At 34.2% G+C, this 18005-nt stretch overlaps 2 protein-coding genes across 2 annotated transcripts; one reads left to right on the forward strand and one right to left on the reverse strand.

Moving 5' to 3' along the window:
• The first annotated feature begins 10659 nt into the window (after window positions 1–10659).
• LOC131946744 (uncharacterized) lies at window positions 10660–15165 on the forward strand. Its single transcript, XM_059307676.1, has 2 exons — window positions 10660–10748; window positions 11069–15165. The coding sequence occupies exons 1-2, from the start codon at window positions 10694–10696 to the stop codon at window positions 12064–12066; spliced, it is 1053 nt and encodes a 350-aa protein (XP_059163659.1). The 5' UTR covers window positions 10660–10693; the 3' UTR covers window positions 12067–15165.
• Window positions 15166–16939: 1774 nt separating this feature from the next.
• Window positions 16940–17608, reverse strand: LOC131946759 (ficolin-1-A-like). The gene has a single exon (XM_059307686.1). It carries the CDS (start codon window positions 17606–17608, stop codon window positions 16940–16942), a length of 669 nt encoding a protein of 222 aa, XP_059163669.1.
• Window positions 17609–18005: the final 397 nt, after the last annotated feature.

An 18005-nucleotide genomic window follows, 5' to 3' on the forward strand; every position in this document is an offset into this window, starting at 1 on the left:
TTATTTAAAGAGTGAAAATTTAAAAGAAAATAATTGTAGGTCTATGTAACAAATTGTTTTCCCTTTTGTTGAATCGTTAAAAAAATGACTTCCGTCGTCAAAATGTTTCATTTGATTGCGTTGTTGAATATAAGGTTTCGTATTATTAAACGGTGGATTATAATTATTTACAAGCGAACTATCATTTTTCTCTTATGTTTCTCTGTAATTAGTATTAAGTCAAGGCTATTTCTTTCTACCTAGAGTGTTCCTGAACATGACGTAAACAAAATAACACAAATACGGTATGAGTACTCACTATAAACATACACTAAGAATCTTCTGTATTCCATTGTTTCTTTTTAATAAGTAATAAATAATTGCTATATAATTTAGTACATACTTAACAAAGAACAACGTGCAATAACTGTGCACGACATTGTAATTATAGAACATGGTTATGGTAAGCTAAAAAAATGAAGGAGAATTGATGAGCGACCAAAGCTTGTATTGAAAAAAAACGTGTTTTTTTTCTTATTTCGCAGTGCTTTTAAAAGCTTTTTATGTTAAATGTTTTTATATTTGTGCTTTTAGATTTATCTTAATAAATTATAATAATATATTGAAGATTATATATTCCAGTGATATCATATATTTAAACGGATTCGCTTGATTAGAAGTTTGTTGAATTTGAGATACAATATCAGTCGCAACATGATAGTTTGGCCAAAATAAAACTTAAAGGAAATTTGAAAGTTTTAATGCATTTTTTTTTATCTAGGTGCAAAAACATATGGATCCGATTAACAATTCTTCTCTCGCTTCACCAACTGTTTTAATAGAAAATACAAATTCACCTTTGTGTGATGTTTCTTATAGCTTAGTGGCTAAAGCAGAGTTGATCTTGAACTGCTTTTTCATACCTATTTTCTGTGTATTTGGAATTGTCGGGAACATCTTGACCATTATTATTCTGGTTCACAGTGGATTGAACGAATCAACAAATATAATTCTAACAGGACTGGCTGCGTCTGATTTATTTTTCTCGATCACAGAATTTCTCAACCAGTGTCCACGGATGTTGTCGTATTTCAGCCCTTCAATGGAAATCACGTTTGAATCCTATTACAGCAGCTACATTTATGGATGGAACCAGTACGCCATTTGTATAAGCATTCACATGGTGACTTTAATAGCTGTAGAAAGAACAATAGCTGTGTGTTTTCCACTGAATGCTTGGTTTCTTCTTACACCGTATAGAATGAAATGCATTACAGTTACTTTTTATTTGTCTGTTGGAATACTTTATATACCTCGATGTTTCTTATTCGATGTGTACAGGGATTACTTAAGTTTAGTAAACGACACTGTTTCGCTCCTACTCGCTACTGAATTTTACAAAAGTAATGGTTTTTATATATACAATAATGGATTTGTAGCCACTCTTTCTGTTTTTATACCAACAATTATTATATCAATTTGCACCTTTATGATTATATTTAAGCTAAAATTATTTTATAGTAACGTGAAGGCTATAACTTCAAATGTTACTATGTCTAAAAGATTAAAAGATTTAAGATCGGTAAAAATAACTCTATCAGTCTGCTTGTGCGTAATGCTGTTTGTTCTGATTCCCACAAGCACTTTTCTCTGCATTATAACCAACACAAGCATTTTATCAATGAACTGTTATTTATTTATACATAGTTTTATGTTATTAATTTATCAGATTAACGCTTCTATAAACTTTGTTATCTACGTTATAATGAGTCCAAAGTTCGCAAACGCATATAGAAAATTGTTTTTGTGCGCCGCTATATAATGTAGGCCTACTTAAATACCATAAACTGAAAAGATATACATACGCTAAGAACACGTTTGCCAATGCTACCATTCATGTTGCATAAGATGCACTTTACGGTGGTTAATTATAAAACTTAAAATATTGTTATTTGTTATCTCGTCGAATGTACAAAAATAGCCATAAACAAAAATAAGTGGCTTTTTTTTACTGAAAGCAAAATATAATTGAGGTCGGCGTGTTTTAGGCCGATTCTATCTATATATCTATCTATAAATATAAAAAAAAAATGTATGTGTGTGCGTCTTTTTTGCATTACCACACCTTTCATCCGATCGCCATGAAACTTTGGGAAGTTGTTGAGAATATTCCTGGGGAGGTTTTTGCGAAAAAAAATTCAAATTGGAAGGGGTGGAGCCCCGTCAGGGCGCGATTTGATTTTTCTCGATTTCGGTATATAAAAGTAAAAGTCGATTGTGGTTTCACAATGTTCATCCGATCGCCATCAAAAACTTTGGGGAGTTGCTTAGAACACTCTAAGGAAGGGTTCTGCAAAAAAAAATTAATTTCGCAAGGGCTGCGCCACGGGAGGGTGTGATTTTTCTTTAAATACGGTATATAAAAATAAAAGTCGATTGCGGTTTCACACCGTTCATCCGATCGCCATCAAACTGTGGGGAGTTGATTAAGACACTCCAGAGAACGCTTCTGCAAAAAAATATTTTTTTAATATTGCAATGACGGCGCCACGGGACGGTGCGATTTTTCTCCAGATATGGTATATAAAAATAATAAAAGTGAATTGCAGTGACAAAGTTCACACGATTGCCATGAAACTTTTGGAAGATGTTGAAAATACTCCTGGAAAGGTTTCTGCCCAAAAAACAATTTCAAATTCTCAGGGGTGGAGCCACGAGAGGGTACAATATTTCTCTATATACGGTAATTAAAAATAAATAAATGTCGAATGCGGTCTGACACCGTTCATCCGAGTGCTATAAAACTTTGGAGAGCTGATTAGAACACTCCAGGGGAGGTTTCTGTCAAGGGTGGCGCCCGGGGGAGGGTGCGATTCTGCTATATATTTAAAAAAAGGAAAGTCAGATATGGTTCGACACCTTTTATCCGAGTGCTAAAAAACTTTAAATAGTTGATAAGATTACTCCCGGGAAGGTTTTTGTTAACAAAATAATTAAAATTTAATAAGAGCCGAGCCTGGGAGGGTGCGATTTTCGTCAATGCATAATTTGGCGCCCAGAGTTTCAGAGCAGCTATGTTAGCACTTGCTATCCGTTAATCGTGCCTCCTGCATAGCGGGTAAGGGATACTACTATATTCAGCGTTAAAAATTCACCAGGCGCAACCGCCGGCGCCCGTAGACTGCACGACCCGAAGCGCCTCGTGTTCCTCTTCGAGCACTGTGGCGCCTCTGCTGTAGCGTAATCGGGGGCTTCCCTCTACGTCACAGACACATGGGCGGTCTACGAAGTGTGTTCTACCTCATTATTTCGGTGAGCCATTAACGTAAGATTTCATGCGGTAGTGTAGGTAAACCAGTGTCCCGATATTTATGATCCAAGCATTTAAAGAACTCAGTTTTAGAAAAAAAGGTCCCGCGTCTAAGAATATAGACCCTTCTTATATATTTCGTCAGAATTTCTTCTATTATTATGGCTTTGATAGAGTGTTTAATTTTTTAATCAAATGAGACATGATTTTACGCATAAAAATTTAACTAAAAGATTACTAAATTCAGTAATAAAAGTGGAATTAAAATTAAATGCCACCGCTTTGCCAGAGCAGCTATCCGAGGAGGTGTACTGTATATAATGTTAGGCTAGTCTCTCGGCTAACGTAATCCACTGGCTAATGAGAGGCAAACATTAAATACTGCTCTTCTAAAATTGTTATGGGCAATCAAATTGCCTATATCTCAGTTATGACACTTTTAAAGTTGGTTAAATTTATTATCAATACATTTATGTAATTGTAAAAGATAATGTGCTTTTTTTTAAACAGAATGTGTGTTTTTAAAGTAGGCTATGTTCCATTGTTGTAGTTTTTTTTTAAGTTAACCCTTTATCTACTGACGGTACTTATAATTACCACTTTAATTAAGCGCCTGTATTATTTTTAATTTAAGACGAATTTTAAAAATTATTGATATAATTGATAGTATTATCTCCCCTGAGTCACAGGTAGGTGGAGGGATCGATGTTTTTTGAACACTTCTGGTGTGGCGCCATTTTCAATCTCTACCTGTATCGGTAGTTCACAATCGTTATGTACATATCTCACACGTGTTCCTGATTTCCCTTTGTTTTACCTTATTCTTCAAGTTTTCAACACCGAATATTTTTTATTGGCATCTTCAATAGTCAGGAAAATGCGTTTAACTTCTAGTTATACAATTTTTATCAAATTGTCTTTGTATTAGATCGATGTTTACAAGTGGACTTGTAAGTACCGTCAGGGCACACGGTCATTTTTTAGGATTTTTAAGAAATTTTAGATTTTCGATGTGGAGTGACATAACTATTATTTTGATAATTAATTATCGAAATGTACTTAAAAATATATATTTATGCATTTATAAGAAGGTTAGCATAGGTTTTTCCTTAGAAATATTGTAAATAATTGCAGATTTCTAGTAGTAAAAGAAAAACAAGAATAGAGGTGGCAGTTGCAGGCTCGTTTACTAGGTTTAGTATGCGTTATTTGTTTACCAAAGTCTAGTTCTAGAAGTAAGATTTGTAAGGTGTATTTGTTGCAAAAACTGTCTTGCCTACAATAGCTAGCGTGTACGTAATGTATACATGTAGACTTGTAATAGTCCATACATCTGCATGTCGTATAGATCGTTTTGTAATTTTGAATCAGTAAACACAAAATAGTAGGCCACTACGGCTATTCCAAACACATTGAGCTCACTTCTATTTATGAACTTTACACTGTAGTGTAGAGTTGTTATAACATTCTAGTAGGCTACAATTATACTAGTATTACTAGTAGTAGTGTACTGAATGACTAGGATTTCGTTTTCAAAATATTTGTTTATGCGGCTCATTGTAATGACTATTGGAAGCCTCAAGCAATAGCAGGTTCAGTCCGGCAACTGTTGCCACACCAGAAAGACGACAGACAAGAATTTCTCAGGAATGAGGAATGAGGGAGCATGACATGTCGGCACCTTTTGCTGTGTTTGAGGTCTAAGATGTATTCCGATAGAAAATCCAGTAAAAATCGAACTCAAATTATACTTTTGTGCTGGGTTTATGTGTGAAAATTACAAAAAACGATTATTATAATGATTGCCATGTTATTAGTTAATAAGTTGTATCGTTTTTTCCTGTTTTGTAAATTTTTTAATTTTTGGAAAAAATGTCCTACATTCCTGACGGTACTTATAAGTACCAATATATGTTTGGGCCCTTAAAAATTTATGAAACAAAATTTCCCTCGACATATGCTTTAAATGTGCCAATAGCAATATGATAACACATTGTTTAAGAAAAAATGTAATTCGGAACCTAATTCCGTAAATAAAGGGTTAATGTTGAAAACCCAGGATTTTAATCATTTGCACGTGTTAAACATTTATGAGCGATAAGCATTTTGTCGTTTATTTTTTTTTCAAATATATTACATTTTTAATAAAAAATAACAAACGAGTTTGCGTGGGTTTTTTTATGTTCTAGACTAAGTGACAAAAGGACATAATGTATTTTAATTATTTTTTTTTAAAAACATGTCTGAAAAATAGAAAGTACTAAATACAATAGTCGTATGTGACAGAACACAATTTCTCAAACGAAAGTCGAGTAAATGTTTACATATTTGAATATTAAACCTTTAATGTACGTTTTAAAGCATGTAATATTTTTTATGTAAAGCACTTTTAAAAATAATCTAGAAAAATAATATATTATATATTTAAATATACATACATACACACACATATACATACATATATATATATATATATATATATATATATATATATATATATATATATATATATATATATACTAGCTGCATCCCGTGCTCCGCAGCGGTAAATCTTTTTTAAATGTACCAACTTGGGAACAGTACAAAACTAAACACAACACAAACGAACGCAAAAAAAACACAAACGAAAAAACAAACACAACACTCATAACATTAAAACAATTTAAATGCAATCATAAAGGCGTATTGCTCACAGTCTAGCCCGTAGCGCCAAATCGCCCCGTGATTTGCACCCTCCTGAAACTTTCGATTTGCACCCCTGGCCCCCCCCCCCCGCCCTAAAACTTTCGATTTCCACCACCCTCCTCGCAAATTTTTCCAACCCACTTTGGCGCCCCCTAAGGTCGGCACCCGGGGACATATGTCCCCCCCCCCCTCGCTACGCCCCTCCTATAAAACCCCTAGCTTGTCCGCAAACCGAAAGATAGAATAATAATTAGTAAACAGTATAAATAATAGGCAGTATTTAAAATATCCGTGTTTTACCTACAATATTTCACTTTATCCATTTACGCATTTTTTTCCCAGTACTTTAAATTTTAAAAATTTACAATAGAGTTTCATAACTAAAACCATTGCGCACCTAATGAACTTGATGACGCGTCTATAATAGTGCTGAGTAGTTGATTAAAAATTATAAGTAATAAACAGTAGGGCCTACATTCAGTGAATAAAATAAATAGAAGATTGCCTTTTATCAATCCATGCTAATTATAATTTTCAAACAATAATTTCCCTTTTACATATCCGCATAATTTGCATTCACATTTTGCTAATTATATTATTGCAACACTAATTCCTTCTATGACGAACGTATATTTGCATTTTTTATTAGCGTGAGTTTAATGTATTTTTAAATTACCCCCTTTGTCAAAATTAGAAAAAAGAGTTAAATTAATTTGATTTTTCTACCGTACTGTTATTATGTTATTGAAATGTATCCACTTTTTCTGGGAATATAAACGAAAATGATATTTGACATTGATCTTTTTAATATGTGTTAGCAATGTGCGTGTATTTAATATTTTCTTTACGTTATGCAAAAAAGTAAAAACAGTGGCAATTATAAAATAGCTATATGCCGTTATATAAACAAACCCTACTCTATCACTTATAATAAGACACTGCCGTGCACTGAAAAGCACAGCATGGTGCGATGTTTACTTTTATGGTTCCAAAAGCTATAGCGATGACAGAAGGACTGACACACGCTCAGCCCGCTTGTATTATATTATATATATACTAGCTGCATCCCGTGCTCCGCTACGGTAAAGCTTTTTTAAATGTACCAACTTGGGAACAGAACAAAACTAAATACAACACAAACGAACGCAAAAAAAAAAACACAAACGAAAAAAAAACATAAACACAATTCAATTTAAATGCAATCATAAAGGCATATTGCTCACCCCCCTCAAACTTTCGATTTGCACTCCTGTCCCCCCCCCCCGCCCTAAAACTTTCGATTTCCACCACCCCCCCCCCCCTCGCAATTTTTTTCCAACACACTTTGGCGACCCCTAAGGTCGGCACCCGGGCACATATGCCCCCCTCCCCTCGCTACGCCTCTCCTATAAAACCCCTAGCTTGTCCGCAAACCGAAAGATAGAATAATAATTAGTAAACAGTATAAATAATAGGCAGTATTTAAAATATCCGTGTTTTACCTACAATATTTCACTTTATCCATTCGCGCATTTTTTCCCAGTACTTTAAATATTAAAAATTTACAATAGAGTTTCATAACTAAAACCATTGCGCACCTAATAAACGTGATGACGCGTCTATAATAGTGCTGAATAGTTGATTACAAATTATAAGTAATAAACAGTAGGGCCTACATTTAGTGAATAAAAAAATAAAAGATTGCCTTTTATCAATCCATGCTAATTATAATTTTCTAACAATAATTTCCTCTTTCACATCCGAATAATTTGCATTCACATTTTGCTAATTATATTATTGCAACACTAATTCCTTCTATGACGAACGTATATTTGCATTCCCATTTTTTATTAGCGTGAGTTTAATGTATTTTTAAATTACCTCCTTTGTCAAAATTAGAAAAAAGTTAAATTAATTTGATTTTTCTACCGTACTGTTATTATGTTATTGAAATGTATCCACTTTTTCTGGGAATATAAATGAAAATGATATTTGACATTAATACTTTTAATATGTTTTAGCAGTGTGCGTGTGTTTAATATTTTCTTTACATTATGCAAAAAAGTAAAAACAGTGGCAATTATAAAATAGCTCTATGTCGTTATATAAACAAATCCTACTCTAATTCTTATAATAAGACACTGCCGTGCACTGAAAAGCACAGCATGGTGCGATGTTTACTTTTATGGTTCCAAAAATTATAGCGATGACGGACTGACACACGCTCAGCCTGCTTATATTATAGATAGTATATATATATATATATATATATATATATATATATATATATATATATATATATATATATATATATATATAATATAAGCGGGCTGAGCGTGTGTCTGTCATCGCTATAGTTTTTGAAACCATAAAAGTAAACATCGCACCATGCTGGATACATATTAATAACATAATAACAGTACGGTAGAAAAATCTAATTAAACTGCTTAGTAATTTTACCATTGGAGGTAATTCAAAGATAAATTGAACTCACGCTAAAAATGTGAATGCAAAATCTGCAAGACGGAATAATTGTTGGAATAATATAATTAGCAAAATGTGAATGCAAATTATGCAGACGTGTAAGAGTACATTATTGTTGGAATATTATTATTAGCATTGATTGATAAAAGGCTATCTTTTATTTATTTTATTCACTGAACGTACTGTTTACTAATTATAATTTTTAATCAACTATTCTCCATTACTATATTAAGTCATCACGTTCATTAGGTGCGCAATGGTTTTAGTCATGAAACTTTATTGTAAATTTTTAAAAGTACTGAAAAGAAAATGCATGAATTTATGAAGTGCAATATTGTCGGTAAAACACGGATATTCTAAATACTGCCTTTAATTAATTTGCGGAAAAGCTATGGGTTTTATAACAGAGGCGTAGCAAGAGGGGGGGAGGGTGGAAATCGAAAGTTTGAGGGAGGTGGGAGGGTGTAAATCGAAATTTTCCGCCGGCGCTCGGAAAGCGCGCGATTTGGCGCTACGGGATAGACTGTGAGCAATATGCCTTTATGATTACATTTAAATTGAGTTTATGTTGAGTGTTGTGTTTGTTTTTTCGTTTTTGTTTTTTCTTTGCGGTCGTTTGTGTTGTATTTAGTTTTGTTCTGTTCCCAACTTGGTACATTTAAAAAAGATTTACCGTGTGTTGTGGTTGTGGTTGTATTGTGGTTGTGGTTGTGTTGGAGTTGTGTTGTGTTTGTTTTGTGGTTGTGTTGTGGTTGTGGTTGTGTTGTGGTTGTGTTGTGATTGTGTTGTGGTTGTAATGTGGTTGTGTTGTGGTTGTGGTTGTGTTTTGTTTGTGTTTGTGTTGTGTTTTTGTTTGTTTTGTTCTGTTCTGTTCCAAAGTTGGTATATTTTTAAAAAATTTACCGTGGCGGAGCACGGGATGCAGCTAGTATATATATATATATATATATATATATATATATATATATATATATATATATATATATATATATATATATATATATATATATATACATATATAAACTACTTCATTGTTAGCAAAACAATATAACATCATTTACACACTTTCAAAGTGCATGTATGTTGCTATTTAGCAATCATATTTTCATTAAGGTTTTGTCAAATGTCTCAGTGTTCATCTTATATTATGGACATGTAAAAAATAAACAACGTATTATTATTCTGTGTTTTCACGTTTTATTCAGTATTTTTATGATCTATGAAATTATATCTACAGTACATATATTACTTATCGATAAGTATTATAAATATATAATTTTCACATTACGTCACTAAATCGTGTTAATTATAAATGTAGTATTTTTTTCTAAATGATATAAAACCATTATGTAAAATATCTATATGTGTACTTTTGTATCACATTCACAATCCTTACATTAGATACTAAGTTAAATCAGCCAGCACAATTTTTGTAAAAGTGTATGCGTTTTGCTTTTCTTTCCTGTATTCATTAGATAGTTACAAAAAAACAAAAACAAAGACCTGTATTAGAGTTACAAAATTACAAACAACAAAGTAAAAACAAATGTATTCTATTTACCATTAAATTTCGCATTCATGTTAAGAATTGAAAACTTACGTTAAAAATAAAATAAAAGAAAGTAACATTGTTCGAATGTATGCTTTTAATAAGTTTATTACATATTAAAAAAGATAAATATTAGTCTGTACACAGCCACATATACCAGTAATCTATATACGGCTGCATATATCGTTAGTGTGTACACTGTTGCAGATAGCGAGAGTGTGTACAAAGCTACAGACAACCGTAGGCTGTACACGGCAATATATAGCGCTAGTCCGTACACAGTTACATATAGCTGAAATCTGTACACTTGTTCAAACAATGCTGTAGTGTAACAATTTATATAGTCCCAAAATAATATCCGATTTAACCGCGCATGACAACCAACATAATAAACATTTACATCAGTAATACCAAATAGCTAATATATAGTTCGTTTTAATCTGAAGTCCATTGAGACTAAACAGTTAACCATATTTATAAATGAGTTTGTATGCACGTAACATTAAACAGCTGCTGATGGTTGTAAGTATGTGGTAACACTTTGATGCACTTAAAGCAACATCATGCTGTGTGACAGTGCATTTTGTGTTATCGCTTTTTATTATCTATGTAGTCCTACAGTTCAAATGAGTGATTGGCGATAAATTGATATCTCTAGTTGAACATAGACAGAGACCTACGCGTTGTTTTACAGGAGTAATCTCAACATGATCCTGTTAATTGTCTTAAGCTTGTGTTGTGTTTTGTCAACACCAGTTTTAGGTAAGTTTGAATTCTATTGAATTATACTCACATGTGTTGAAAATAAAATTGAAATTAAAAATAAGCATTTTTTTTTTACACAAAACTATACAACCAGTTTCATGAAATCGATAAAAATAAATTGATTGCATTTATTCACTTAGATTATATCAAGCATTTTGTATTGTAGAAAAGTTTTCTAAAGCGAATGTTATTTGCTCTAAGGACCAAGAGTACAAACATCAAATCCCATTCCTCTTCTAACTTAATTTTCAACTACATTAAATCAAATACGTAGCTTTAAAACGGGACCTAGCTTAATGTTAAATTACCTATTACAGGTACAGTAGTTCGCTTGACCGCTAGCCCTGCGGTTGTTGATCTGGGTCTGACGTCATTGACAGTGCGATGTGACGTCAGCGACAGTAGCCAGAACATCCTGTCAGCTGTTGTAGCCGTCATAGTGTCACGTTCCGCCAACGATTCCAGAAACTACACGGAGCTGGCGTCCTTGAACTTGTTCATGGGTCCCCAGGTGCACGTGCTGACGTCAGAAGCTGTAACAGCCAACGGTTCCATTCACAGCTACGGTCACTCTTTTCTAGAACTGCACTGGGTCAAGCCTACATTAACGCAGGCTGGTCACTACATATGCACAGCTCAAGGACCGGATGAAGTTGGACATAACATCAACATGATAGCCGACGCCTACGTCTCAACCAGACAACCAGGCAGTGACCAGCTCTTGGAAAGAATCCGAGAATTGGATCTCGACTTGAAGCTGGCCAACGACAAACTGGCCCAGTTCAACATGTCACTGGAAAACGTCGCTCATGACGTCACCAACCTGTCAACACGCATTGAAGCGAATCGGCAGGAGATTCTAAACATTGCGGCAGTGAACAACAAACCCATGTGGTTGTTTAGCAGAAACTACGTCGTCGGTAACTACTCCTACTCTGTTTCTAAATACTACTACAGCAACGTTGCCACGGCGGAGACTTTGTGTAATATATACGGCGGTTATCTGGCTGAAATAGACGACGCTGACGAATACAATGTCATCAAGAATTTCCTGAACAATCCCCGAGAAGTAAACTACGTCTACACAGGAGCCTACGACGAAAGCCAGGAGGGTGTGTACAAGTTTAGACACAGCGACTCGCCAGTTTATTTCTACAGGTGGGCGCCTGGTCAACCGAAGAACGGGACCGAGTACAACTGTGTCTACCTGGAATCTAATGTCGACTGGGAGATGACGGTATACAGGTGTCATCTCTATCCGCTGGCTAAAGAGGAGGTCCATGCTTTGTGTGAGTTTCCGTCTAGATTTAAATAATCTGACTCGTTCTGTGATCAAATAAATTAATAAAACATATAGTTAGTACTTTATCATAGTACAAGTAAAATTGTTTATAATGCTCTTTTATCTTATGAGTTATGCAGACTTATAATGTCATGTGTTTGTTAAACAATGGTAACTTGAGGATTAAAATTTCTTTAACTTATTTTGTGACAAGAACGCCCTAAAAATAAATAGCAATACATGTGTAGTCAATCAGACTGTAACATTTTGACCAGCCTAAGATTTATCAAGAGCCGAGTGGATGGTTGGTTTTCAAGTATTACAGGATAAAGACCTACATCTACTTTCATTAAATTGTTACAACCTGTTCTTTTTTTAAAACTTCGTTATTTTGTTTTTAAAACTTTATTTCTGGATAAGTAGTTGAATCAATGTTTTACAGTGTAAATTGCAGTCTATCTTTTTTAAAATTTAAAGCATCACGTAATAATTACAAGAATATATAATTTGTCTTAAAATTGTTGTTTTATTTACGATTTGTGATTATTGAAAATGTACATTGAGTTTTGTCTTGTTTTGCTTAATAATATATCCTGAATTTATGTTGCGTAGTCAATTTGGTTTTCTTTGCTGATTTAATAATATGTTATATTTTTCTTCCTTAAAAATGAATTTGTATGCATGAGGTTTAAACGTGTAATTGCCGTTTTCGATTTAACATTTTTCTTTCCTCTTCTATATATGATTTTATAAACTGTTAATTATATATTTTGTTTTCTTAGAGCTAAATATATGTTTAAATATCACATAGTACTTGTAAGTTACATGTAATTATTGACTTCTTTTATTGGTTAGACTATTCTTTGACATTAGCTTTTTTCGTGTAAAATAATGTATGCAATTGGTAAAAAAAACTATTATGTTATTTATTTTAATATAACCCATTTGATTGAAGATGATCAGTTTAATTAACAGGTAGGTTTTTAGTTGTGCGAACCATATTTTCTATATTATTATTGCAGGCGATATAAAATTGTTTGAATCGTCTGTGCTTTGTTTTGATCATGTAATATAAATGTTGAAACGTTTTAAAACAACTGCATTCTAATGTAACAAGTAATTTGCATAAAATTAATTTTGCGTGAGATAAAAATGATAGTTTCGCCATGTAGTATGTGACACGATAAGTGTTTAATTGAATGTAATAAAATTTTAAAAAATCCGAATAATAGACTCTTATTTTTAACTTAAACTTATTCGTCTATAATACCCAAATGTGATACCTCGGCGTTTATATTAAGCTTTACTATTTTAAGTCGTGTTTGAGAAAAAAAAATATTTTATAAATTTAAGCGCATGAAAATGCATTCATAAAAATAAATTTAAGTATAAACAAATTTTGTTTTAGTCGTTTTTTAACAAAACACTTTTACAATTTAGAATAATACCATTTAAATAGCGCTTTTAAAACTTTTAAATCAACGAAATGCAATTATTTGCAATTAAATGTATCCAATGTTTAGTGTTTTACTGATAATACAGTTATCTAATGGCGTCATCGATTGTGGGTTAAAAATAGAATGAAAAATCGAATGTCGAAAATGATACACAAACTAACGACGTCATCTACAATAAAATTCGCTTCCCACATCTTACAATTTTAGAATATGAAATTAACTATTCTATTTCAATTTCATTTAAATCTATATATTACTTATCAAGACGTAAGCCTACGCTATAAAATGTATACAACTTTCTCGGCCACAAATAATAAAAATAAATTAGTTTAAAAACAACAAAAATACAATTGCATAGCCAGGTTTTTTTAAGGAATCATTTAAGTCAATTAATCAATGTGGGCATTTAATATGGTGTTGTGTTAATATAAATAATGTACGCCTGTGTCATTTTGCTTTAAATTTTCTAATAGGTATTGGAAGTGTATGTTATATTAAACGCGTCGGATTTTGTAGCTGTTTAGTGACTTCTTTGCTTTGTTACTAATATCGTCCAACGTGTGGTAAATCCCATTGTATTTTGATCAATAACTATTTTATAATATATTTCTCAAACAAGTATATAGGCTTATAATTCACATGAAACGAGTACTGATGGCTAGTTATGTATAGAAACGTCAAGCAACAGTTTATTTAAATTCAATTCTTGTAATACAATACGAGACTGTATTCAAAAATAAAATGGGAGAAATAAACATAATAAACTTAACAAATTCTTTAAGTTCATTTCAGTCTTATATTGATGTAACACATACAGCTGCTAACTTTATCGATTTGATTTTTAATTGTTTAATAACCCCGATCCTGTGTGCGTTTGGTATCGTTGGAAATAGTTTAGCAATACTTATTCTTATTCATAATGGACTAAACGAATCAACCAACATAGTTTTAACATTGTTAGCTGTATCGGATCTTTTCTTCTCAATGACACAAATGTGGTACCAGGTTTATCTGACATTCAAACGATTTGAAACCATATCAGGATCTTATATTCTCACATACTTCGTTGTGTATATTTTAGAATGGAACCAGTATGCTATATGTATAAGTGTTCAAATGGTCACTTTAATAAGTGCGGAAAGATTCATTGCTGTTGTGTTTCCTTTTGCTGCCTCTAATTTACTTACAACATTTCGTATCAAGTGCATCGTGGTTGGTATTTTCTTATTCTCAGCTGTATTGTATTTGTCACGATCTTTGATGTACAGGGTTAGATGGAAAACGTATCCAGATTTAAACAACAGTACCGTCCCAGAAGTGGCATACGTATATTTTTAAAATACAAAATGGATTTGTTTGTAATTTACAATACGTGGATAATTTTCACATATGCTGTCATTGTTCCCACTTTTGTTATAGGGGTTTGCACATCTTCAATTATTATAAAGTTAACAATTTCACATAGAAATGTAAAGAATTTTTTCAATGCTGTACCCCACTCTAAAAGAATTAGGGATTTTAAATCCATTAAGTTAACTCTCACAATTTGCTTAATCTTGATTATTTTAGTTTTAATTCCAACGAATACTTATTTTATTATAGCCTAAGTAGCAAATAATTTCTTTACTTTTGATGTTTCAGTGCTTAAGGATAATTTTGTGAATTTTGTTTACCAAATAAATCAACTCGAAAATTATTTTGTAATATACGTAGTAATGATCCCGAAATTTGTAAAACGGTATCGAAACCTAATTGCCTGTGTGTAATAAAATTTGTAAATCAATGTGTTATTGGTATTTCTTCTTCATTTGCATGCATTGTATATTAGCAAACTTCAGTTGTTTTTTTGTTTTTTTTTGTTTTATGAAATATAACTCAACCTGTCAATAAAATAGTTTAAATCAATTCCTCAAGTGCGTGATTTATTCAAAAATGTCAATAATATTAAAGTACGGCGCCGAATGTTTTCCCGATTGAACACTTGCACGAACGCGACAAATGCCCGATCACCAACGCTGTGGGCAAACATGGGGATAATTTTGTCAGATATTTGCTCCCTGTTTTGAGCCAGTTAGTAGTAGACGCGTAGCGAGGGGGGTAGTGGGGGGCGGGGGTGCGGACCGTACCGGGTGCCACCATTTAGGGGGGTGACACCAAGGCAAAAAATAGTAAAATATATAGAGAAAAATGTGATGGGGGGTGTAAATCGAAAGTTTGAGGGAGTGCGAATCGAAAGTTTGAGTGGGGGGGGGGGGGGGGGGGGGGTGCAAATCGAAAGTTTGAGGGGGGTGGGGGGTGTGCAAATCGAAAATTGAAAGTTTGTCCCCGGGAAGAGTCGCTACGCCTATGGGGGGGGGTGACACCATTAAGTGCCGCACCGGGTGACACCCGACCTCCCTACGCCACTAGTTAGTAGCAACGGCTGGGTCGACACAAGGATATCCTCCAAAGCCTGGCAGGCGATCCAAGCTAGATCTTACGTGTTAGCAGTCCTAAGTTCTACCAATCGACCATGCCTCTCCCCCCCCCCCCCCCCCCCACCATTCCCATTCACTCGTCTCACGAATTTAATAGTTAAAATGGTTAAAATAAAAACTCTACAATACTGGATCAGTAAATGAAAAATAATAATCATCAAAACATCATGATAAAAAATCGTGATAATTATGTTTCCTACATGTTTTGGCCTACTTGACTATCATGTCGACTATATCCAAACACTCAACTATGGAAATGGCAGCTGTTTGAAAAAAGAATACTTTTCTTCTTAAGTTTACACATACAAATACATGAGACATTTTTTTTTTAAATCATAAAAGAAACAAATTATCGAAGCTAAACTAATCCAGCATTGACACATTCGTTTCTCTAAAGATCGTCACACTGCAATGAAGAAGCAAACTTATAGTCATAATAATGTTTGCGTAAGATGTTCACAATGCACATAACTTTTATACTTTGAAATATCTCGAAATGGCACGACTTTAACACAGCCTCCTTTTTTAGCTGTTTAATACTTACTTATAAGTGCAAAACATGGTAAAAATATTCAAAAGGCTTTAGATCTTACATTGTAAAATATCGAAATAAACGGAGCACATACCCTTATTCCTCATGCCTAGGTTACATTCATTGAAAAAAATTGACCTAAATTTTACCGCTTTTTAAATGATATCTCTGAGGTTCGTTTACTTCTTGAGATAAACAAAGCGTGCAATTTTTACTTTAGGTGTTGTCCATAAATGAAGTCAGACTTCAAGGTGTTGGGGGGTCGTAATTTTGTGAAAATGCGTGATGCGGGGTAGGGGGGCATCGAGTAGGCCTATATAGTATAGGGTATGTAATTTGTGGTATGTGGTGTAACGTATAGTGTGTTGGTGTATTTCACAGAAACTCTGTATTTAACCAAATGTCCGCGTATGTTTGTTTAGCGAAGGACTGCAGTGAAGCTACTTTGGTCGAATCTTCATTTCGCTTGTCTGCGGTGACGGACATGCTATGCCGTTACTTGGCCAAGCTAAGGGCAAGGTCCAGCGACCATTCAGGTAGCCAGAGAAACAAGTGGGTCCGTAGAACCACCATCCTCCAGCGTGAGTAGTGGCACACATTGGGAAGAAGTTGAAAGGATTGTCCCTGTCGGGGGTGTAGAAAGGCACGCTGTTGTGGACAAGGTACAGCGAGTCTCCAGCATTCCCCGATCCTTTCGTGATGGACAACGTGTACCCACTGGACTCGTCGGATAGCCTGAAGCTGGCGTACGTGTAGTCGTAGTTCCTGAACGTACACTTCAGGTCAACCATCATTTCGTAGTTCTTGCTCGAGGTCATGCAGTACAGGTGTTCGTTCCCCAGGTAGAAATCTCCGTTACTGTAGTCCCCGAAGCCGTACTTGTAGTTGTTCCAGCCCTGGTTAAAACTGACGTCACCGGTGACACGTCTCTGGAAGATGGTCCAGCCCCCGCCGTCTGTCTGTGTGTCACACATGACCACGATGCCAGTCGAGAGCTTGACCAACTGCCTGGGCTGGCTACTGACCACGTCCTTGCATGAGCGGTAAACTTTGGGGTCATCTGGGTTGTAGTTGTTGTCACTGCCTAGAGTGATGTTCATCACTGACATAGGGAACAAAAAGTGAACACATTACAACATGACGATCTAAATTGAAATTGAAATTTTTTATATTCAAAATTTGATGCTATACACAACATCTAAAAGGTAGTCGTTAATGTTCTTTTTGTATAAGGCGAGAGAAAATTACTAAAGCGTTGCGTTAGCTAAGTAGCTTACCAAAACACTCCAATAAATCGCAACGTTAACTTACCAAAACACTCCAGGAAATCGCAAGAGTTGAGGCCCCCGTCAGCCCGTAGCGTCACGTTCTCGTGTGTGTCACAGAACTGACCAGTCGAGTAGATCTTCGTGTCCGGGTTCGGGTTTGTTATGTTGGTCGGTACAAGATAGGAGCCTGGGACAGAACAAAAGCACAGTCAAGTGGGACAGAACAATAGCACAGTCA

This window comes from Physella acuta, unplaced genomic scaffold (assembly GCF_028476545.2).
Source record: "Physella acuta isolate Inbredline_101_S28 unplaced genomic scaffold, ASM2847654v3 ptg000570l, whole genome shotgun sequence".
NCBI classification, from domain to species: Eukaryota; Metazoa; Mollusca; class Gastropoda; family Physidae; genus Physella; species Physella acuta.